At 61.9% G+C, this 21,150-nt stretch overlaps 2 protein-coding genes across 4 annotated transcripts; both read right to left on the reverse strand.

Moving 5' to 3' along the window:
• Positions 1-542: 542 nt before the first annotated feature.
• LOC116828310 (thialysine N-epsilon-acetyltransferase-like) lies at positions 543-3,001 on the reverse strand. The gene is made up of 6 exons (XM_032786450.2): positions 2,939-3,001; positions 2,432-2,486; positions 2,123-2,206; positions 1,547-1,648; positions 1,239-1,279; positions 543-719 (listed from the first exon to the last, which is right to left on the reverse strand). Exons 1-6 carry the CDS (start codon positions 2,999-3,001, stop codon positions 543-545), a joined length of 522 nt encoding a protein of 173 aa, XP_032642341.1.
• Positions 3,002-8,978: 5,977 nt separating this feature from the next.
• Positions 8,979-19,959, reverse strand: CHRNB1 (cholinergic receptor nicotinic beta 1 subunit). 3 transcript variants are annotated; one of them, XM_032786465.2, is made up of 11 exons: positions 19,860-19,959; positions 18,288-18,427; positions 17,037-17,081; positions 16,209-16,318; positions 15,970-16,078; positions 14,654-14,774; positions 12,873-13,064; positions 11,867-12,090; positions 11,454-11,626; positions 10,080-10,227; positions 8,979-9,304 (listed from the first exon to the last, which is right to left on the reverse strand). In XM_032786465.2, the coding sequence occupies exons 1-11, from the start codon at positions 19,909-19,911 to the stop codon at positions 9,164-9,166; spliced, it is 1,455 nt and encodes a 484-aa protein (XP_032642356.1). In that variant the 5' UTR covers positions 19,912-19,959; the 3' UTR covers positions 8,979-9,163. The 3 variants fall into 3 exon arrangements, with proteins under 3 accessions (XP_032642356.1, XP_032642354.1, XP_032642357.1); XM_032786463.2 differs by having other exon boundaries at positions 14,654-14,801; XM_032786466.2 differs by having other exon boundaries at positions 14,654-14,801; positions 19,864-19,907.
• Between the last annotated feature and the right edge of the window lie 1,191 nt (positions 19,960-21,150).

The raw sequence follows: 21,150 nt of genomic DNA on the forward strand, positions 1-21,150 counted from the left end.
GATTTGGCCAGAGACGACCCAGTAACCTGCTGGCTTTCCCAGGCCAGGGATTCTCCTCTTCCCCATGCCCGGCTTCACTTCCAGTCTCCCCTGCTCTGACCCACCAGCCACCACTCCCCTCCCAGAGCCGGGGCGGGAACCCAGGGGTCCTGACTACAATTCCCCGTATCCATTAAACCATCTGTTTTTAGGGGCCCCCAGCAAGAATCACCCCGACTTTATCAGCCAGGCCCACCCCCACCCCCCAGTAATTTTTTTGGGGAGTTGGGGCATTGGGAAAACCAGCTTCCCGAGTCACACCAGGGCCGGTGCTAACCCCATCCCCATTGCCTCCCATCAGACCCCGCCATGCCCTCTTTAACCCCCTTGCCCTCTCTGGGGACCCTTCAGCCCCCCGAAACCTCCCCCTTCCCCTGAGAGTTACGGAGACAATTCCCTCCTCCCAGCCCACTGGGATACCCCCCCGAGATGCTCTCTCCCCTCTGGGGAACCCCCCAACCCCCCCCACCATCTGGGCTTTGTCCTCCCCCGCCCCAAGGCCCCTAAATTGTGCTCTGGGCTGCCAGTCTCCGCAGGGCGTCCTCGTCTAAGTTGAAGAGGGTCCAGCCCTCCTTGGCCGTCAGGTCCTCGCCCCCCTGGCGGGCCAGGAAGTCCTTGTCCTTGGCCTTCCAGTTGGCCACGTGCATGCGGAGCTGGCCACAGCCCTTGCTCACGGCTGCCTGCAGGGGGCAGCAAAGACAGAGGGGTTAGCCTCACTGCTGGGGGGGATCTCCGCTATCAGGGGGCAGTGCGGGGCATAGGACACATGGAGGAGCAGATAAAGGAGTTAGACTCACTGCTGCAGGGGGAATCTCCACTACCTGGGAGCAATGCAGGACATAGGACACATGCAGTATCAGAGAGAGGGGTTAGACCCGCTGCTGTGGGGGGAATCTCTGCTACCGGGCAGCAGTGCAGGGCATAGGACACATGGCGAGGGGTGTGCGATGGTGGGGGTCAGAGGGCTGGGGTGCCTCTCACACACACAGGTTAGTCACCCCAATCCTGGCCCATAACTGACGTGATGAAGTGCCCAGGCCTCAGCCGATCGAGGTTGGGACTGGTCAGAGAGGTGGGGGGTGGGGGGGTGACCCCAGCAAAGAGGGGTTGGCTCCCTAGGTCAGAGTTGAGGGGTTCAGGCTGGGGTGGGGGGGATTAGAGACAAGCATTTGCCCCCTCCCCCAGTGACAAAACCTCACCTGGGCAGCCTTCTCTATCAGCCGCTTCCCGATCTTCTGGCCTGTGGGAGCAACAGAAGTGAGGCCGGATGCCTGGGTTCTCTCCCCGGCTCTGGGAGGGAATTGAGGCTGGTGGGTCAGAGCAGGGGGGCTGGGAGCCAGGACTCCTGGGTTCTCTCCCCGGCTCTGGGAGGGGAGTGGGGGCTGGTGGGTTAGAGCAGGGGGGCTGGGGGCCAGGACTCCTGGGTTCTCTCCCTGGTTCCGGGAGGGGAGTGGGGGCTGGGAGCCCGGACGCCTGGGTTCTCCCCCTGGGCTTGGCCCGGCCGTACCTCTGAACTGGGGCTGGACGTACAGATTGTCCATGTAGAGGTTCCTTCCCTTCCACGTGCTGTAGGTGTAGGTGAAAAGGACATAACCCACGACGCTGCCACCTGCCAGGGGAACAATGGAGCCTTGGGCTGGGGCAGGATCTGCTGGCCTCAGCCCAGGACCCACCCGCCTCCAGCAACAGCAGCCGGGAGCTGTACGGGGCCCATGACACGCAGAGTATCGTCGGCATCCTAGCCAGTGTGGGGCAGAAACACGCACAGCAGCAAGGGACAGTGTCACACAAGCACATACGGGGCAGTGTCGCACGAGTGTGCACAGACCAGCAGGGTGCGGCATTGCACGAGTGCACACACCAATGGTGAGCAGCCTCACAGGTGTGTTTACACACCAGCAGGGGGCAGCATTGCATGTGCACACACCAGTAGGGGGCAGGGTCGCCTGAGTGTGCGCACCAGCAGGGGGCGTCGTCACACGAGCACACACACCAGCAGGGGGCGTTGTCACACGAGCACACACACCAGCAGGGGGCCTCGCACACCCCAACAGGGGGGCGTCGCACGAGCGCACACACCTACCCTCCTTGTTCGTCTGCCCGGGGGGCAGCTCCGCCAGGTAGCACTCGTATTGGGGTCGCGCCCCGAACCCGTCCTCTCTCAGCACTGGGCAGGGGAAGGAGAGACACTCGTCAGGGCCCAGACTGCCCCCCCAGGGGTGTGGGAAAGGGGGGGGCACCGGAGTGGCACACCGGGGAGGGGGCGCTGCTGAATGGGAGGGAACCAGAGCCATGGGGCAAGGGGTGTGCAGAGCCAGAGACCCTCACCGCTCAGACCCCCTCCCCTCTGTCCCCTACCCCTCTCCCCCTGCCCCTCCCCCGAATCTCTTACCTTCCAGGGTGACTTTCACATCGGTGGGGGGCACCTTGTAATCAATGGCAATGCTCTGCAAGAGACAGCCCCCGCCTGAGTGCCCCAGAGCTGCCGCTGCCCCCTGGGTCCCAGCCCCCCACCCCTGAGGGCCAGTCCCCTGCGACCCCCATCCTGAGCCTCTCCCTGCCCCAACCTCGGGACACCTGGAGTTCGCTCCCTGGCTTTGGGGAGGGAGTGGGCCCTAGTGTGTAGAGCAGGGCAGGGTGGGAGCCAGGACTCCTGGGTTCTCTCCCCGGCTCTGGGGGCAGGGGAGGGCTGGTGGGTTAGAACAGGGAGGGGGCTGGGAGCCAGGACTCCTGGGTTCTGTCCACGGCGCTGGGAGGGGAGTGGGGGCTGGTGGTTAGAGCAGGGGGGAGGGACGGGGAGCCTGGACTCCTGGGTTCTCTCCCTAGCTCCAGGAGGGGAGTGGGGGCTGGTGGGTCAGAGCAGTGGGGGGCTGGGATCCAGGACCCCTCCCTCCCTTACCTTGATGAACTGCAGGACGACTTTGCAGTCCTTCACCGTGCATGGTCGGATGATGCAGTTCATGGTGCCAGTTCTCTCCTCTGCCTCTTTTCCTTCCCGACCCTTGGACTCCTGCTGCCCCTTTAAGAGCAGCTGCTGGGGCGAGGTGGGGGCGGAGCTACACAGCTAGAGGGAGAAGTTGTGTCCCACGCCTGAATCAGTTCGCCCCAGCGCCAGGAGGGGGCGCCTGGCAGGAAGGAGCCATCCCACTTCTGCCACCAAACAGGAGATCCCACCGCTTACACCAAGCAACCTCTGATTGCAAAGGAGCTTGAAGTCAGAGGGACGGTGACTCCATCTCCCCACATAGGGAGTAATAGGGGACCTGGCGGGGCGGGGGGGACAGGTCTGCAGCCACAACTGGGTTCGGGATGGAGGAAATAGGGCTGGGTTTGAGGGTGGGACTGGCCTATGCCGGGGGTTATGGGGAGCAAGGAAAATGGAGCCAGGGCTCCTGGGTTATGGGCTGAGGTCTGGGAGGGGAGTAGGGTGGGATTCAGGACTCCTGGGTTCGCTCCCCCGCTGTAGGAGAGGAGTGGGGTTTTAGTAGTTCAGAGGGGAGCTGAAATTCAAAACACACAATGGCTGCAAGCTGGGGATGGAACCCAGGAGTCCTGGCTCCCAGCCCCTCCTGCTTTAACCACCAGCCCCCACTCCCCTCCCAGAGCCAGGGAGAGAACCCAGGCATCCGGGCTCCCAGCCCCCCTGCTCTAACCACCAGCCCCCACTCCCCTCCCAGAGCCGGGGAGAGAACCCAGGAGTCCTGGCTCCCAGCCCCCCCTGCTCTAACCACCTGTCCCCATTTCCCTCCCAGAGCTGGGGAGAGAACCCAGGAGTCCTGGCTCCCAGCCCCTCCTGCTTTAACCACTAGACCCCACTGCCCTCCCAGAGCCAGGGAGGGAACCCAGGAGTCCTGGCTCCCAGCCCCCCCTGCTCTAACCCACCAGCCCCCACTCCCCTCCCAGAGCCGGGGAGAGAACCCAGGAGTCCTGGCTCCCAGCCCCCCCTGCTCTAACCCACCAGCCCCCACTCCCCTCCCAGAGCCGGGGAGAGAACCCAGGAGTCCTGGCTCCCAGCCCCCCCTGCTCTAACCACCTGTCCCCATTTCCCTCCCAGAGCTGGGGAGAGAACCCAGGAGTCCTGGCTCCCAGCCCCTGCTGCTCCAACCCACCAGCCCCCACTCCCCTCCCAGAGCCGGAGAGAGAACCCAGGAGTCCTGGCTCTCAGACCCCCCTGCTCTAACCACCAACCCCCACTCCCCTCCCAGAGCCAGGGAGGGAACCAGAGCCGTAACTAACTATTTTTTGCACCCAAGGCAAGAATATAAAATTGTGCCTCCATCTAATTTCATAGTTGTTACTTTGTAAAAAAACGGAGAACACGTCAGTAACAGGAATAATGATCATAGAAAGTTTATTTATTGGAATCACAAGACCCGTTTGAACTGGGGAGTCTTCGGGGGAAAAAAAATTGTTTGAACCACCAACAATCAGAGCATTTGTTTCTGTTCCCAGTTCGGTCCTGAGCTTTTGTGTTCGGACTAAGGACGCCTGTTATCTAAGAAATCACCAGGAAATTCTGGCTGCCCCCCCAGGCCAGCCCTGGGCTCTCACATCCCCCCCCACATCCCCTGCCACCCCAGCCCTGGGCTCCCCCCCACCAGTGCTGACCCCGCCTGCTCCCCCCCCACCTCCAGCTGGGTCAAGCGGCAGGGCTCCTGGCTGCGCCTCAGCCCAGGGTCCCTCCAGTCGGGGCTCCCGCCTCCAGGACCATCGGGGATCCGGGAGGGCAGAGCCGGGGGACTGCCCTGGCTCCTCAGCCGCCAGGGCAGCCCCAGAGGGAGCGGAGCCCCGGAGAGCAGGACGTGGGCCCCACATGGCAGCGTCCCACCCTCTATGGCCCAGCTGCTTCTGGCCCCCCGCCACAGGCCCTGGGTGGCTCGGGCCGCTTCGCCCAGCTCCAGCTGCGATGCTGGCGGGCGGCTGCCCTGCAGCACCTGCAGGCGGCTCCGTGTGCCCCACGGGGCGGCCCCCAGCCCCAATGTCCCCCACTCAGAGCGTGCCCGGCCCAGCCACAAGGTGTGGGCGCTGCTCCCCCACAGCACGAACCACAGCGGCCCCAGGTTCCCCCCGTGCACGACGTGCTGCTGCTGCCACAGGGCCGCCCAGGGGAGGGAAGTGGGACAATTTGCCCCAGGCCCTCACAAGAGTTTTTCGGGGCCCCTGGAGCAGCATCCTTGACTCGCTCTGGGGGCCCCGGAAAACTGTCTGGGCCCCCGGAGCTTCTTCCACTATGGGTTTCTGGCGGCAATTTGATGGCGGGGGGGTCCTTCCGCTCCAGGACCCGCCACCGAAGTGCCCCGAAGACCTGCACCAGGGGGTCCTTCCGCTCCAGGACCCGCCACCGAAGTGCCCCGAAGACCCACGGTGGGGGGGTCCTTGTGCCCTGGGACCCCCCCCCCCCGGCTGAAGACCCCAGGCCCCCTGAATCCTCTGGGCAACTGGCTTGGGGGCCTGCAAGCGTGCCAGGGCGAAGCTGAACCCAGGGAGCGGCTCCGATCACTTCAGCCCGTGCCCAGGGAAGGGGACAGCCGAGCCGGTGGGCGGCAGGGGCCGGGCAGGAGCAGGAAACGCCCGAGGCAGCCCAGTCTGCGCCCCGAGCTCCCCACCTCCCTGCGATCCGTCCCCCGAGCCAGGCAGGGGTATCTGGGGTGCCGCAGCTCGGAGCACCCTGGGGACACACTGCTTAGACCAACACAGCCAAGCTGTCCCCCAGGCCCCCCACACCCGTTCGTAGCCTCCCCTCCAAACCCTGCCGGGACCCGGGATCCCAAAATTCCCTCGTCCCAGAGCCGGCTGAGCCCCCAGCTGGGCCGGGAGCTGCTGCGCCGGGGTAGCGCTCGGGGCTGCTCAGTGCCAGGCCGGCCTCTGGCTCCTACCAAAACCCTCCTGGCAGCCGGGCCAGGCTCGTCCCCTGCCAGCCCCGCGGCTTGGGCCAGTGCTGAGCCGCAAAGGACTAAACCCACTGAAGACGAAGCCGCAGGGCACAAGCTGGAGTTACTGTGTAGCGGCTCCCCTAGGGTGACCAGATGTCTCGATTTTATAGGGCCGGTGCCAATGTTTGCGGCTTTTTCTCTTATAGGCTCCTATTACCCCCCCACCCCCTGTCCCACTTTTTCACATTTGCCGTCTGGTCACCGTAGGCTCACCCCGTTCCTGCCCTGGGCTGGCTCAGGCCAGAGGAGTCAGGCAGAGGTGGCCCTGGAGCCAGGGGCTGGAATCGCTGCAGCCCAAGCCCCCGGCGCACGCAGAAAGGGGTTGCCGGGGGCAGGGGGGCTGCAGGTATCGGGGTTCCTGTTCTCCAGGCCACTGCCCGCAGGGAGGCAACAAGCCCGACCTGGTTGGGGAGGGAGACGAGAAAAATCAGTCTTGTTCTGTGCCCCTCTGCTGTGCGCGCCTGAGGCAAGTGGCTACCTCGGCACTGGAGAGAACCCAGGAGTCCTGGCTCCCAGCCCCCCCCCCCCCCCCAACCACCAGCGGCTAGGAAATATTGGCTTCCCGTAAAACAAAAGTATGCAATACTTTATTCTCATGGGGGGCCCCTGTGGTGCCAGGGCAAATTGCCCCACTTGACCCAGCCCAGGCAGCCCTGCGTGGAGGCTGGATTTCACCCCCCCAATCCCCATCCTTCCCAAAGCTGGGGATCACCCTCGGCCTGGAGATATCCACACGAGTAACCAGCTCGGGTCTCACCAGGCCCCACTCTGCCCCCAGAGCGGGCAGAAAACCCAGGTGTCCTGGCTCCCAGACCACCCGAACCGCCAGCCCCCGCTGCCCTCCCAGAGCTGGGGAGAGAGAACCCAGGAGTCTGGCTCCCAGCCCTCTCCCCCGCTCTAACCACCAGCCCCCACTCCCTCCCCGAGCCAGGAGAGAACCCAGGAGTCCTGGGCCCCAGCCCCTGACTCTAACCAGGTATTTCTTCCCGGTTCCGGTGGCTGCACTTTCTGTCCCGGGTGTTTTCTGGCCCCTGCAATGGCTGTTCCGCGTGAGGGGCCGGGCCCTGGCGGGGAGCTCAGGGGATCCCACAGGAGCCTGGAAAGAGGTGTCGGTTGGGGACTGGTTCAGCCCGGCCGGGGTCCCCCCCTGTGGTGTGAATGCAAAATCAGGGCTCCTGCTCGGAGAAGCCAAGGGGAATCGGGAGTTCAAGTCGGGATTTCAATCCACAGGGCTGGGTTTTGCGGGCGGGTCACCTTATTTCAAATCCTGGCCTGTTTGGCTCCTGATTGACCCTGGGGGGCTTGGCTCCGAATCTCACCCTGGGTCCTAGTGGTAGTGCAATCAGGAGTGACTCTCGGGATTGACCCCCCACTGGGGGGCCTTGGCTCCGAATCCCAGCTTGTTCCTCATGCAATCAGGAGTGATCTGGATTGACCCTTGGGGGCTAGGCCGAATCCAGCCCTGCCCTCCTAAGTGCAAGTCAGGAGTGACTTCGATTGACCCTGGGGGGCTTGGCTCCGAATCCCACCCGCTCCTAATGCAATCAGGAGTGACTTCTGGATTGACCTCTGGGGGCTTGCTCAGAATCCCGCCCTGCTTCCTAGTGCAATAAAAGAGTGGACTCTGCGGGATTGACCTGGAGGGCTAGGCTCAGAATCCTGCCCTAACTCCTAGAGCAATCAGGAGTGACTCTGGTTTGACCCTGGGGTCTGGCTCAAAAATCCCGCCCTGCTCCCTAGTGCAATCAGGAGTGACTCCAGATTGAACCCACCAGGGCAGCTGAGATCAGAAACCAGTCCTGTTCCACTGAAATCAAGGGTTAATCTGCATTGACCCTGAGGCAGACTCGGGAATCAGCCAAACGACTCCCCTCGCATCCCCAGGACCCGGGCAGTCACCTCTGGCCTGCCGGGCCTGCCCCGATTTCCGGCACAACACCCACTCACCCGCTCAGCACTCCTCGGCATCCCGGCTAGCAGGGGACCAGTGCGAATCCGCCCCACGGGCAGGGATTTATAGGCCGCCGTGGGGTCGGCCGCGCTCCCGAGGTTGTCAGCGACTGCCGGTGACTCAGTGGGAAACGGAGCACCAGGACGACGTGGTCCCGCGTTGCCCTTTCTGGGGGTTTTTCTTTGCTCGAAAATAATCACCAGCTTCTCGGTCGGGAGTTTCGGCGGAGAGCCCAGCCCCCGAGGGCTTCTGAGCACCGAGAAGCAACGCAAAAAACTCTCAGTGTGCGAGGACGAATGGAAATACCACAGAGCACCGAGACACACACATGCGGGGTGCCAACCCTCACCCATCAGCCTGCACACGCCTGCCCGCCAGGGCAACGGCTTCACGGGGGGGCTCAGGAGCCAGGCCGGCCCTTCGGAGTCGGGGCTGAGGATTGGGGTCGGGCGGGAAGCCTGGGGGCGGGGCCGCGTGTGTCTGCCATGGGGGGAAGCAATGCCTTTGTTGCTAATGGCGCAGGGAGGAAACCCAGGAGTCCGGCCTCCCAGCCCCCGCCAGCTCTACCACGCAGCCCCCATTGCCCTCCCAGAGCCTGGGGGGAGAACCCAGGCGTCCTGGCTCCCAGCCCCCCCCCTGCTCTAACCACCAGCCCCCACTCCCCTCCCAGAGCTGGAGAGAGACCCAGGAGTCCTGGCCTCCCAGCCCCCCCTGGGCTCTACCCACCAAGCACCCACTCCCAATGAATTTCCTCTCACAAGCCCCTAGGAATCCTGGATCCCAGCCCCCACTGCTCTAACCTTTAGTCCCCACTCCCCTCCCAAAGCCAGGGAGAGAACCTAGGAGTCCTGGCTCTCAGCCCCCCTCCCCACTCTAACCCACCAGCCCCCACTCCCCTCCCAGAGCCAGGGAGAGAACCCAGGAGTCCGGCTCCCAGCCCCCCCTGCTCTAACCCACCAGCCCCCACTCCCCTCCCAGAGCCAGGGAGAGAACCCAGGAGTCCGGGATCCCAGCCCCCTCTGCTCTAACCCACCAGACACCGGATTCAATGACACCGAAGGACCCGTTTTCACTGTGAACCAAACGGGGATTTATTCAGCCTCAGAAAACACGCACCACCTCACAGCGCCCTCTGGAGGTCACGGGCAGAACTGACTCCCCCCAGCTTCCGGGGCGTCCATCAGGAGCCACTCCGCTGCCCCCCGGCGGGGTGTGAACGCGATTGAGAGTGACTCCGGATTTACGGGAAGGGGTGCTCGGGGGGCAGGTTGTAGCTGGCGTCGAGGAAGATGGTGAGAGTCCCGACGCTGGTGAAGGTGATGAATGTCCAGAGGAAGAGACGGTCCACGACCATCGCCACGTACTGCCAGTCCTCCTTGAGCTGGGGGGAGATGGTGGTCTCGGGGGAGTGACATGGAGGGGCTTCTCCTTGCAGCCCCCTAACGCTTTGCCCAGTAGGTGCACCTAGCGACCCCCAACCTAGCCCCACTGACCCCCCATAAACTTCCCCACCACCCCCTAAGTCTGTCCCATTGGCGGCCCATAACCCTGGCCTATCATAGCCCCCAACCCCGCCCCACTGACCACCATAAACCTTCCCACCACCATCACTAAGTCTGCCCCCTTGGCTGCCCCATAACCCTGCCCCATTGTGGCCCCAACCCTGCCCCACTGACCCCCATAAACCTTCCCACCACCCCCTAAGTCTGCCCCATAACCCTGCCCCACTGACCCCATAAACCTTCCCATCACCACTAAGTCTGCCCCCTTGGCTATCCCATAACCCTGCCCTATCGTGGCCCCCAACCCTGCCCTCTGACCCCCATAAACCTCCCCAACCCCCAAGCCTGCCCCATTCCCCCCCCTTAACCCTGACCCATAGGGGCTCCCAGCCCTGCCCCACACATCCCCTAAGACCCCCCTAAATTTGACCCACTGGTCTTCCCCACCCTCCAAGCCTGCCCCACTGACCCCCCCCTTAACCCTGACCCATAGGGGCCCCCAACCCTCCCCCAGAGACCCTCCCAAACCAGCTCACTGTGCTCAGTGCTGGACAGACAGACAAGCTCCGATCCCGGGGACCAGGTGGGGGGACCATTGGCTGGGGCTGGAGCCAGAGTCCACGGGTGATGGGCAGCTGGCCTGTCCCCACTCACCGTGTCGTAGTCCTCCTGGTCCTGCAGCTGCCGGGCGATGTAGGTGACGGCGTCCATGGCGGACTTGAGGTCGGGCGGCAGGACGAGGCATTCGCTCGGCCCGTCGATGAACCGCCTCAGGTCCTGCGAGAAGGGGTCCTGGGAGAACCTGAAGAGATCACCAAGAAGAGGCATGAAGACCTCCACAGGGGCCCATGAGATGCGCCCACCTCTGGGGTGGGGTCGCTGGTTACCCAGGGACCCCTCGCCCGAGCTGAGATGCAGCCACCTCTGGGGTGGGGTGGCTGGTTAATCAGGGACCCCTTGCCCGGTGCTGAGATGCGGCCACCTCTGGGGTGGGGCGGCTGGTTACCCAGGGACCCCTTGCCCAGCGCTGAGATGCAGCCACCTCTGGGGTGGGGTGGGTGGTTTATCAGGGACCCCTTGCCCGGTGCTGAGATGCGGCCACCTCTGGGGTGGGGTGGCTGGTTACCCAGGGACCCCTCGCCCGCACTGAGATGCAGCCACCTCTGGGGTGGGGTGGGTGGTTTATCAGGGACCCCTCGCCCGCGCTGAGATGCAGCCACCTCTCGGGTGGGGTGGCTGGTTAATCAGGGACCCCTTGCCTGGTGCTGAAATGCGGCCACCTCTGGGGTGGGGCGGCCGGTTACCCAGGGACCCCTTGCCCGGCGCTGAGATGCAGCCACCTCTGGGGTGGGGTGGGTGGTTTATCAGGGATCCCTTGCCCGGCGCTGAGATGCAGCCACCTCTGGGGTGGGGTGGCTGGTTACCCAGGGACCCCTCGCCCGCGCTGAGATGCAGCCACCTCTGGGGTGGGGTGGCTGGTTAATCAGGGACCCCTTGCCCGGTGCTGAGATGCGGCCACCTCTGGGGTGGGGCGGCCGGTTACCCAGGGACCCTTCGCCCGGCGCTGAGATGCGGCCACCTCTGGGGCAGGGTGGCCGGTTACCCAGGGACCCCTTGCCCAGTGTGGAGATGCGCCCACCTCTGGGGTGGGGTGGCTGGTTACCCAGGGACCCCTCGCAGCGCTCAGATGCACTCCGCTCTGGGGCAGGGCATGAGGGCTGCTTAACACCTGCACAGCCTTTTAGGCCAGGAAGAAAAGGGGAACCTCGCATCTGGCTGAAACTCCACGGGGGGATTCAGAGAGACAGAAGAAAATGCTGAAAACCTCTGCCCCACAGCGCCCCTTAGTGCCGCCCTGGGGCCAGCCCCACCTGCCAGGGGAGAGCACCCCCTGCTGAGCCACCACCCGGCTCCCTGCCCCACAACGCCCCCTAGCGCCACCCTGGGGCCAGCCCTGCCTGCCAGGGGAGAGCGCCCCCTGCTGAGCCCTCCGCCTCGCTCCCTGCCCCACAGCGCCCCCCATCTGACCTGCTAGGCTTGGGGAAGAGGAAGTCACAGGTCGGCTTGCGGATGAAATACTCGTCTGTGCCTCGGTTGCTCTTGACCCCTAGTTCCCGTCTGGGGGCCGGGGGCGGTTTCAGGATGGCCTCTGGTTTCGGCCGCTGCAGCCCCAGGTACCGTGGGAGCCGGTGAATGAAAATCTTCCCAGGAGAGAGAATCCAGGACCCCTCCATGAGCCCCCACCCTGGGGCCAGCGCCCCCTAGAGGGCACAGGCCCCTGCCCCATTCCCCGCCCCCCTGAGCCAGCCAGTCCCCACCCTGGGGCCGGGTGGGAGCCGGTGCCCCCTAGAGGAGACAGGCCCCTGCCCCATTCCCTGCCCCCCGAGCCAGCCGTCCCCGCCCTGGGGTGGGTGGGAGCCGGGGGTGGAGGGGTGCGTTACCTGCCGGACCCAGAAGGGCATGTCATGCGTCTTGGGCGAGCGGTGGTGCAGGTTGAGGACCACCACGCTGAGGATGACGGAGAAGGTCACCAGGATCATGGTGAACATGAGATACTTCACGATGATGGGCACCGCCAGCGACGTCTCCGGCACCTTCTCCGCCAGCAGCAGCAGGAAGACGGTGAGGGTGAGCAGGGCAAAGATAGACAGGGTCATCTTCTCCCCTGCACAGAGACCATGGAGGGGGCATCAGCCGGGCCCGGGGAGAACTGGGAGACCTGTGCCCATCTCGCCTGGCCTCTGGTCTCTTCTCATGAGAGGGGTTGTGGGGCCCATCTCGCCTGGCCTCTGGTCTCTTCCCATGAGAGGGGTTGTGGGGCCCATCTAGCCTGGCCTCTGGTCTCTCTCCCGGCACAGGGGATTCTGGTGCCCATCTAGCCTGGCCTCTGGTCTCTTCCCATGAGAGGGGTTGTGGGGCCCATCTAGCCTGGCCTCTAGTCTCTCTCCTGGCACAGGGGATTCTGGTGCCCATCTAGCCTGGCCTCTGGTCTCTCTCCTGGCACAGGGGATTCTGGTGCCCATCTAGCCTGGCCTCTGGTCTCTTCCCATGAGAGGGGTTGTCGGGCCCATCTAACATGGCCTCTGGTCTCTCCCCAGCCACAGGGGATTCTGGTGCCCATCTGGCCTGGCCTCTGGTCTTTCCCCAGGCACAGGGGATTCTGGTGCCCATCTGGCCTGGCCTCTGGTCTTTCCCCAGCCACAGGGGATTCTGGTGCCCATCTAACATGGCGTCTGGTCTGCCAAGGTGCCCATCTAGGATGGACTCAGGTCTGCTGAGGGAGACCGGAGTCCTGGCACTGGATTCCTTACCCTCCTGGAAAGGAGGCAGTTCCTGGAAGGAGAGGAACACCTGGACCCGGATTCCTGCCCCCCTGGAATGGGTCCAGCCCTCCCCGTGTCCCCCACTGCCCCACGGGCAACCCATGCCCGTCTGCCCGGCACCCACCGGCGTCGGGGGGCAGGTAGAAGACGAAGATGGCCAGCATGGTGATGAGAATGCAGGGGATGATGACGTTGATGATGTAGAAGAGCGGCTTGCGGCGGATGATGAGGTAGAAGGTCAGGTCCTCGTGTTGTGAATCCCCGGGTAGCGTGTTGCGCCGTGCCGGCTTGTGCCGGATCTCCCACTGCCCATTGTCTGGAGGGCAGAGAAGCGGGTCAGGGGCAAAGGGGTGCCAATCTGGAGTCACCCCACTAGGAGTGGCGCCCAGAGACCATTGGTGGCAGAAGTGGGATCACTACCCTGAATGTGCAGGGATTGGCTGTGTGATGCTGTGCAGGTTGTGTCTGCGTGTCAAGTAACTGTGTGTGTGTGTGTGTGCATGTGTGCATAGCTGGTGCTGTGTGTGTCATGTTGCATGTGTGTCGCTCTATGTGTGTCACTCTGTGTGTAGGGTGGCTTTGTGCATGTGTCACTGCGTTTGTGGTGTGGCTGGGTGTAATTCTGCCTGTGTGGGTTGTGGCTTTGTCTGTGTATCACTCTGGGTGTGTTTTGTTGTGTGCATCACGGCTGTGTGTGCGCATTGCTCTGGGTGCATTGCTCATGTGTGTGACACTGTGCTGGTGTGTGTAGCTGTATGTTGTGGTTGTGTGGTTGTTCCTGTGTGCATGTAGTGGTTGTCAGTGTATGTGTGTTGTTCTGTATGTTGTGGTGGCATGTGAGATATGGCTGTGTGTCTGTACCTCTCTCTCTCTCTGTAGCTCTGTGTGTGTTGTGGTTGTGCATGCCTGACTGTGTGTGTGTGACAGAGAGATGGCCATGCGTGTAGCTCTGTGCGTGTTTGAGATGATGGTGTGTTGTGTGCATGGCTGTGCATGTGTAGGTGTGTGTGTAACTCTATTTGTGTGTGTCTTGTGGTTGTGCGTGCGTGGCTGTGTGTATGTGTAGCTCTGTGTGTTGTGTGTGCATGTGTAGCTGTGAGTGCGTTTGTGTAGGTGTGTGTTTTGATTGTGCACTTGTAGCTGTGTGTGTGTAGCTGTGTGTGTGTGTGTCTGTATAGCTCTGTGTGGGTTGTGATTGTGCATGTGTGACTCTGTGATGTGTGTGAATGTGTAGCTCTGTGTGTGCATGTAGCTGTGTGCGTCTCTCTGTGTGTCGTCTCTGTGTGTAGCTGTGTGTGTGTGTGTAGCTGTGTGTATGACTAGCTCTGTGTGTGTCTCTGTGTGTAGCTCTGTGTGTGTAGCTGTGTGTGTCTCTCTGTGTGTAGCTGTGTGTGTATGTCTGTGTGTAGCTGTATGTGTGTGTGTGCATAGCTGTGTGTGTGTCTGCTTGTCTCTCTCTGTGTAGCTCTGTGTGTGTGTGTCAGTGTGTAGCTGTGTGTGTATCTGTGTGTGTATGTGAGTGTGTGTAGATCTGTATGTGCATAGCTGTGTGTGTAACTGTGTGTAGTTGTGTGTGTCTCTGCGCAGCTGAGTGTGTCTGTGTGTAGCTGTGTGTGTGTCTGTGCGTCTCTCTCTCTCTCTGTGTAGCTGTCTGTGTGTCACTGTGTAGCTGTGCATGCGTAGCTGTGTGTGCGCATCTGTGTGTGTGTGTAGCTCTGTGTGTGCGTAGCTGTGTGTGTAGCAGTGTGTAGCTCTGTATGTGTAGTTGTGTGTGTAGCTGTGTGTGTCTGTGTGTGTAGCTCTGTGTGTGTAGCTGTGGGTGCGGCTGTGTGTGTCTGTGTGTAGCTCTGTGTGTGTGTGTGTGTGTGTGTGTGTATAGCTGTGAGTGCAGTGTGCCCGGCTCACCGATGAAGGTGTTGTCGAAGATGACAATCTCGCGCACCTCGCGCCCGTCCTCGCCCAGCGGGTGCAGGAGGCCGAGCTCGGCGGCGCTGTAGGCGTACGACTGGAACACCATGCTGCAGTTCTGCCAGTCGAAGGGGAAGTAGGTCACCTGGGCAGGGGAGAGACGGCGTGGACGCAGCGCCCCCTGCTGGACCCTTGGCACGGCGCCCCCTTCTGGGCCCCCCTGCATGGGGCCCCCTGCTGGACCCTCGGTATGGCGCCCCCTGCTGGGCTCCCCTGCATGATGCCCCCTGCTCGGCCCTCAGCACCGTGCCCCTGCTGTGCCCCCCGCATGGCGCCCCCTGCTGGCCCCTTGGCACAGCACCCCCTGCTAGGCCCCTCTGTATGGCACCCCCTGTTGGGCTCCTCTGCCCCCTGCAGCACTACGCCCCCTGCTGGGCCCCCCGCATGGTGCCCCCTGCTGGACCCTCGGTACGGCACCCCCTGCTCGACCCCCCCTGCATGGTGCCCCCTGCTGGACCCTCGGCACGGTGCCCCCTGCTGGACCCCTCCTGCATGGAGCCCCCTGCTGGACCCTCAGCAGCGCAGCCCTGCTAGGCCCCCCTGCATGGCACCCCCTGCTGGACCCTTGGTACGGCACCTCCTGCTGGGCCCCCCTGCATGGCTCCCCCTGCTGGACCACTTGGCATGGCACCCCCTGCTAGGCCCCACTGCATGGCGCTCCCTGTTGGGCCCCTCTGCCCCCTGCAGCACCGAGCCCCCTGCTGGACCCTCAGTACCGTGCCCCTGCTAGGCCCCCCTGCATGGCGTTCCCTGCAGGACCCTCGGCATGGCACCCCTTGTTGGGCCCCTCTGCCCCCTGCAGCACAGCATCCCCTGCTGGACCCTCGGCACCGCACCCCAGCTGGGCCCCCCGCATGGCACCCCTGCAGGACCCTTGGCAAGGTGCCCCCTGCTGGGCCCCCGTGCATGATGCCCCCTGTTGGGCCCCTCTGCATGGCGCCCCCTGCTGGGCCCCTCTGCCCCCTGCAGCACAGCACCCCCTGCTGGACCCTCTGCCCCCTGCAGCACAGTTCCCCCTGCTGGACCCTCAGCACCGTGCCCCCTGCTGGGCCCCCCTGCATGGCGCCCCCTGCTGGGCCCCTGTAGCACTGCGCCCCTGCTGGGCCCCTCTGCTCCCTGCAGCACCACGCCCCCTGCTGGGCCCCTGCAGCACTGCCCTCCCCCACTGAGCCTCTCTGAACAGCGCCCCCTGCTGGAGCCCTTGGTACGGCGCCCCCTGCTGGGACCCCTCTGCAGCACTGCGCCCAGCTCACCTGGATGCTGCAGCTGCTGCGGTAGAGCGCTGGGGGAAGCCAGCGAACGGTCCCAACGTGAGAGACCAAAACATTCACAGCCAAGGAGATGTCGAAATTCCCATCGTTACTGAAAGAAAGAAAGAAAGAAAGAAAGAAGGAAGGAAGGGGCGCCACTTGGGCGAAGGATACCCCCGTCCTATTCGCACACCGTGCTCAACTCTTGCTGCCCCCCAGTCCCGGCCCTCCGCCCGGCTCACTTGTTCATGAGGTAGATATCCGGGAGCCAGACTTTGTCGGACGAGGTCCGGATGGACGTGATATCATCGAAGTCGGACACGTTCCAGCTCAGGCGATAGTCCGTCCACTCCTGAGTGCAGCCGACAGGAAGGGGTGGACGGAGAGGGGAAAGAGATGGGGTGAGTGGGAAAGAAAGAAAGAAAGAAAGAACGAAAGAAAAAGAAGATGAATGTGAAAGAAAGAAAAAGAAAAGATGAGTGTGAAAGAAAGAAAGAAAGAAAAAAGATGAACGTGAAAGAAAGAATGAGTGTGAAAGAAAGTAAGAAAAAAGAATTGATGAGTGTGAAAGGAAGGAAGGAAGGAAGGAAGAGAAAAGATGAGTGTGAAAAATGCAAGGATGAGAGCGAAAGAAAGAAAGAAAGAAAGAAAGAACTCCTCCCCCTGTGTTTGTCCTCGCAGCCCCACCCCATCCTGTGAGACCAGGCAGGGCTGTTTGCCCCATGGCACAAATGGGGAAACTGAGGCATGCAGTGATCTGCCCGTCATCTGTGGCTGAGCTGGGAATGGACCAGCCCCCCTCCAACTCCTGTTATAAATAAGAAAGAAGAGCTGGGGCATCTTTCCTCATTGCCCCCCCCTTTTATAACCCACAGAGCCCCCCCCGACACAACCAGAAATCTACCCCTGCACTTCCCCCTGCAGCCATCAGGTGGCGCCAGCTATCTGCCCAGGTGCGAAGAGGCAGACTGGGGAATGCAGCCCCATCCCCCCCATCTGGGATGGGATACGGTGGAGGGGGGGCAGTTGGCATGGAAATAGTCTGGGATGGGTGGGGGGAAGGTACCCACCAGGTCCATATACACCTTCGTGGTCAGCTCCTCGTCTTTTTCGTTCTGGGGGGTGGGGGTGAGAAAAGGTTAAAAAGTCAATCGGGGGATACCCCCTTTGCCTCCAGAATCGTGCCCCCTCCCCAGTATTGGTACCTTCCCCCCCCGTGTAACCCTGTTGAGAATGCCCCTCCTGGTGGGGGTATCTTGGGAGAAATAGGGCCCTTTCAGGGGAGACCGGCCAGTGGGGGTGGGTTTTTGGGTGGGGGGGCAGATGGAGCTGAGATGGACTCCTGCCTGGTGTGCCAGCCCCATGCACGTATCCAGCGTCCCCTCCCCCTCCAGCCCCATTTCCTCCCCCCCTTCCCCGCCCACTGCTATTTATAATGTGCCTGGGATGGGCTCCGTGACAGCTGCTGTCTCTGTCCGAGAGCCAAGGGGGCGGGCGAGAGGTCCTTAACCCTCTCCCTGCCAGAGTCGGAGATCCTGCTGCCTTCCCTCACCCCCACGGGTGCTAGCTGCCTCAAGAAAGAAATCTAGAGTGAGAGGCCCAGGCGTCACAGCCGAAGCAACTGCGTTCTAGGTCGCTCTAGTGTGGCTTTGGGCCCTGGCCTGGAAGAAACTACCGGAAGGCTAATCTAGAACACAGTCAGTGCAGCACAGGTGCAGAGGTGAGCTAGGCCGCTCTAGAACATGGGCTAGAATGGCTCTGGAATGTCACTGGGGAGACCATCTAGGAGACAGGGTCTTGTTCTAGGCTGCTGTAGATAGCACTGGGGGGGTGATTGGTCTAGGCTGCTGCCAAGGAGGTCACCTCAGAACACAGCACCCACTGTCCAGTATTGATCAGGAGTTGCTGCGTTCTAGGCCACTCTAGAACCCAGCCTGAAATAGCCTCGGTAACCAGTCTGGAATGTCATCAGGGAGCAAACCTAGAGGACGGTCTTCTCTGGGCAGCGCGCATGGCCATGCCATATAGCTGAGCTAGAAAAGGTTTGATGGTTGAGCAGCCCAGACTCCACCCCCAAAAAGCCAATCGAGATTGCAGTCCCTTTGGGGCCATCGAGGACCAGGAGCTACAGGCACTAGACTGGTCTAGAACATGGTCTAGAACAGCATGAGTGGCTCATCCAGTATCCCACATGTAAACTAATCTAGAACATGGTCTCTTTTTTGCCAGCAAAGGACCAGGAGCTCTGGCCCAGGACAACCTAGAACCTGATCTAGAAAATTCCGGGTGTGTGTGATGGATCTAGAACTCTGGTTCCTCACCAGGCTGATGAGCTGGGAGAGCGACATGCCCACCCGGACGAACACCTTGTCAGTGAGGGTGCGGGCGGGGCGGACGTTGGGGTTGTAGTTCTCAAACAGCTTCTCCAGGAGACGCTCCTCAGTCTCCAAGCTGCCCGCCACTGCCGGGAGAGAGAAAATGTGTGTGTGTGTGTGTGTGTGTTTCCCCATGACACCCCCCTGCAGCCTGGTACTGCTCCATGAGACATAGCTAACTACTGAGCTGACTATTCATCCATCCATCCATTCTCCCCTCCCCACACATTCCCTCTATCCATCCCCACCCAGACACACCTCTATCTCTATCCCTTTCTCCCCATCCATCCATCCCTCCCCACACTTTCCCGCTATTCATCCCCACCCCCCGGCACCTCTACGTCTCTATCTTTCCATCCTTCCATCCAGCTGTCACTCCCCAGCCTTCAGTCTGTCTGTCCCCACACCCCTCTATCTATCCGTCCCCACACAACCCCTAGGATCTATCTATCCATCCACTCCCACCCATACATCCATCTCCACACAACCTCTGTCTATCCATCCATCCCCCCATTCATCCCCATCTCCCCATTCACCTGTCCCTCCCTCCACCCATTCATCCCCATCCATCCATTCTCCCCCACCCACCCCATCCATCTCTCCATCCCTCCCTCCTCCCACCCATTCATCCCCATCCTCTCCCATCCATCCATCCCCAACCCTCCCATTCATCCCCATCCACCCCCATCCATCCATGCCTCCCCCCACCCATTCATCCCCATCCTTCCATCCCCATCCACCCCATCCATCCCTCCCTCCTCCCACCCATTCATCCCCATCCACCCCATCCATCCATCCCCAACTCTCCCATTCATCCCCATCCACCCCCATCCATCCATGCCTCCCCCCACATTCATCCCATCGCGTCCATCCCACCACGCCAACTTCAATCCCCATCCACCCATCCATCCATTCCATCCCCACCCGCCATTCATGCCCATCCGTCATACTCCCCACCCACCCTTCTACCTATCCACCCATCCATCCCACCCGCCCATTCATCCTCTGCCCCCATCCATCCATCCCTCCCCCCACCCATTCATCCCCATCCACCCCCATCCATTCATCCCCCAACCCTCCCATTCATCCCCATCCACCCTATCCATCCATCCTCCAACCCGCCCATTCATCCCCATCCATCTATCCCCCAACCCACCCATTCATCCCCATTCACCCCATCCATCCCCCCACCCATTCATCCCCATCTGTCCATCCCCCTACCCATCCATCCCCATCCATCCCTCAACCCTCCCATTCATCCCCATCCACCCATCCATCCCCCAACCCTCCCATTCATCCCCCAACCCACCCATTCATCTCAATCCACCCCCAAACCCCGTCTATCTATCCCTCCACCGCCCCCACATCTACATCAGATCTCTGTCCCCATATCTTGCCCCAGTGCCCATGGCTCTATCTGCTCTACCGGGGGTCCCATCTGTCCCTGCCCGGAGGGCGCCCTCTCTGGCCCCATGCCCTGCTCTCTTGCTGGCTCGGGGGGGCGGGGGCTGAGCTTACCCACTGTGGGGAGAAGCCAGAGGATCACCAGCACTAGGGGCGCCCGCGCCATGGCTGTGTCCGTGTGTCCGTCTGTCTCCTTGAGGCCCAGCTGCCACCCAGCCTGCCTGCCCCCCACCCGCCACCTCATTGGTCCCACCAGCTGTCACTGGAGTGCGTGCGGGGGGAGCAGGGGGGAGGGTTCCAGGGCCGGGGAGGGGGCCACGTTCCACAGCTGCCGTGGGAAATCTGGAGGCGCCACCTGTTCTGGACTGGGGCAGGGAAGCAGGGATCTTTAACCCTTTGGGACCCAGAGCCTGCTAGGGGAGGTGAAGGGTTCCCAGCATGATTGAAACCCATGCTCCTCTGTAGAGGCCAGATAGATAGATAGATAGAGGGGGTGGATGGGGATAGATAGATAGATACTTGGGGTGGATGGGAATAGATAGATAGATAGATAGAGGGGCTGGATGGGAATGGATAGATAGATAGATAGTTAGAGGGGTGCATGGTGATAGATAGATAGATAAATAGAGGGGGTGGATGGGGATAGATAGATAGAGGGGGAGCATGGAGATAGATAAATAGAGGGGGTGGATGGGGATAGATAGATAGAGGGGTGGATGGGGATAGATAGAGGGTGTGTGTGGGGATAGATAGAGGGGTGGATGGGGATAGATAGATGGATAGAGGGGGTGCAAGGGGATAGATAGATAGGTGGGGTGGATGGGAATAGATAGATAGATAGAGGGGGTGGATGGGGATAGATGGAGGATCGACGGGGGTGTCAGGGGCAGAAGACAGGCAGAGGGGTGGCGGGGGGGGGCTTTCAGGGGCTGAAGCCACCTGGACACAGGGAAGACCTGGAACCAGATTCCCCTGTGCCCTGCAATGGCCCCTGGGGCAGGTTACAGAATTTAACGGTGTCATCGCATATCCGGGTCGGAAGGGACCTCAGGGGGTATCTAGTCCAAACCCCTGCTCAGAGCAGGACCAATCCCCAGATTTTTACCCCAGTTCCCCAAATGGCCCCCTCAAGGATTGAACTCGCAACCCTGGGTTTAGCAGACCAATGCTCAGACCACTGTGGGGCTGAGGAAAACCCGGGGCTGGATCGTGTCCCCCCTTGCCAGCGAGATGGAAGGCCTGGAACTGGATCCTGGTGTGGCCTGGAATGGAGTTAAATGGCAGCCACGTCTCCCGGAGGCAGGTAAATCCTGGAGCTGAATCACAGCACCCTCCTGGATCGGAGCTGGGGGGTAGCTGCTCCCTCCCCCCTGGGAATGGGGTAAATCCCAGAACCAGAGCCCTG

The sequence above is a fragment of the Chelonoidis abingdonii genome, chromosome 11 (genome assembly GCF_003597395.2).
Source record: "Chelonoidis abingdonii isolate Lonesome George chromosome 11, CheloAbing_2.0, whole genome shotgun sequence".
Taxonomy (NCBI): domain Eukaryota; kingdom Metazoa; phylum Chordata; order Testudines; family Testudinidae; genus Chelonoidis; species Chelonoidis abingdonii.

Excerpts from the sequence above, each read along its gene's own strand:
- LOC116828310 (XM_032786450.2), bottom strand. The coding sequence starts at position 3,001 with ATGAACTGCATCATCCGACCATGCACGGTGAAGGACTGCAAAGTCGTC. Across the intron at positions 1,649-2,122 it reads CGGGCAGACGAACAAGGAGG|GTGGCAGCGTCGTGGGTTAT; the intron begins GTAGGTGTGTGC and ends TTCCCCTGGCAG. Across the intron at positions 720-1,238 it reads TGATAGAGAAGGCTGCCCAG|GCAGCCGTGAGCAAGGGCTG; the intron begins GTGAGGTTTTGT and ends TGCCCCCTGCAG.
- CHRNB1 (XM_032786463.2), bottom strand. The coding sequence starts at position 19,911 with ATGGCGCGGGCGCCCCTAGTGCTGGTGATCCTCTGGCTTCTCCCCACA. Across the intron at positions 14,802-15,969 it reads GCAGCAGCTGCAGCATCCAG|GTGACCTACTTCCCCTTCGA; the intron begins GTGAGCTGGGCG and ends TCCCCTGCCCAG. Across the intron at positions 13,065-14,653 it reads CTTCGACAACACCTTCATCG|ACAATGGGCAGTGGGAGATC; the intron begins GTGAGCCGGGCA and ends TCTGCCCTCCAG.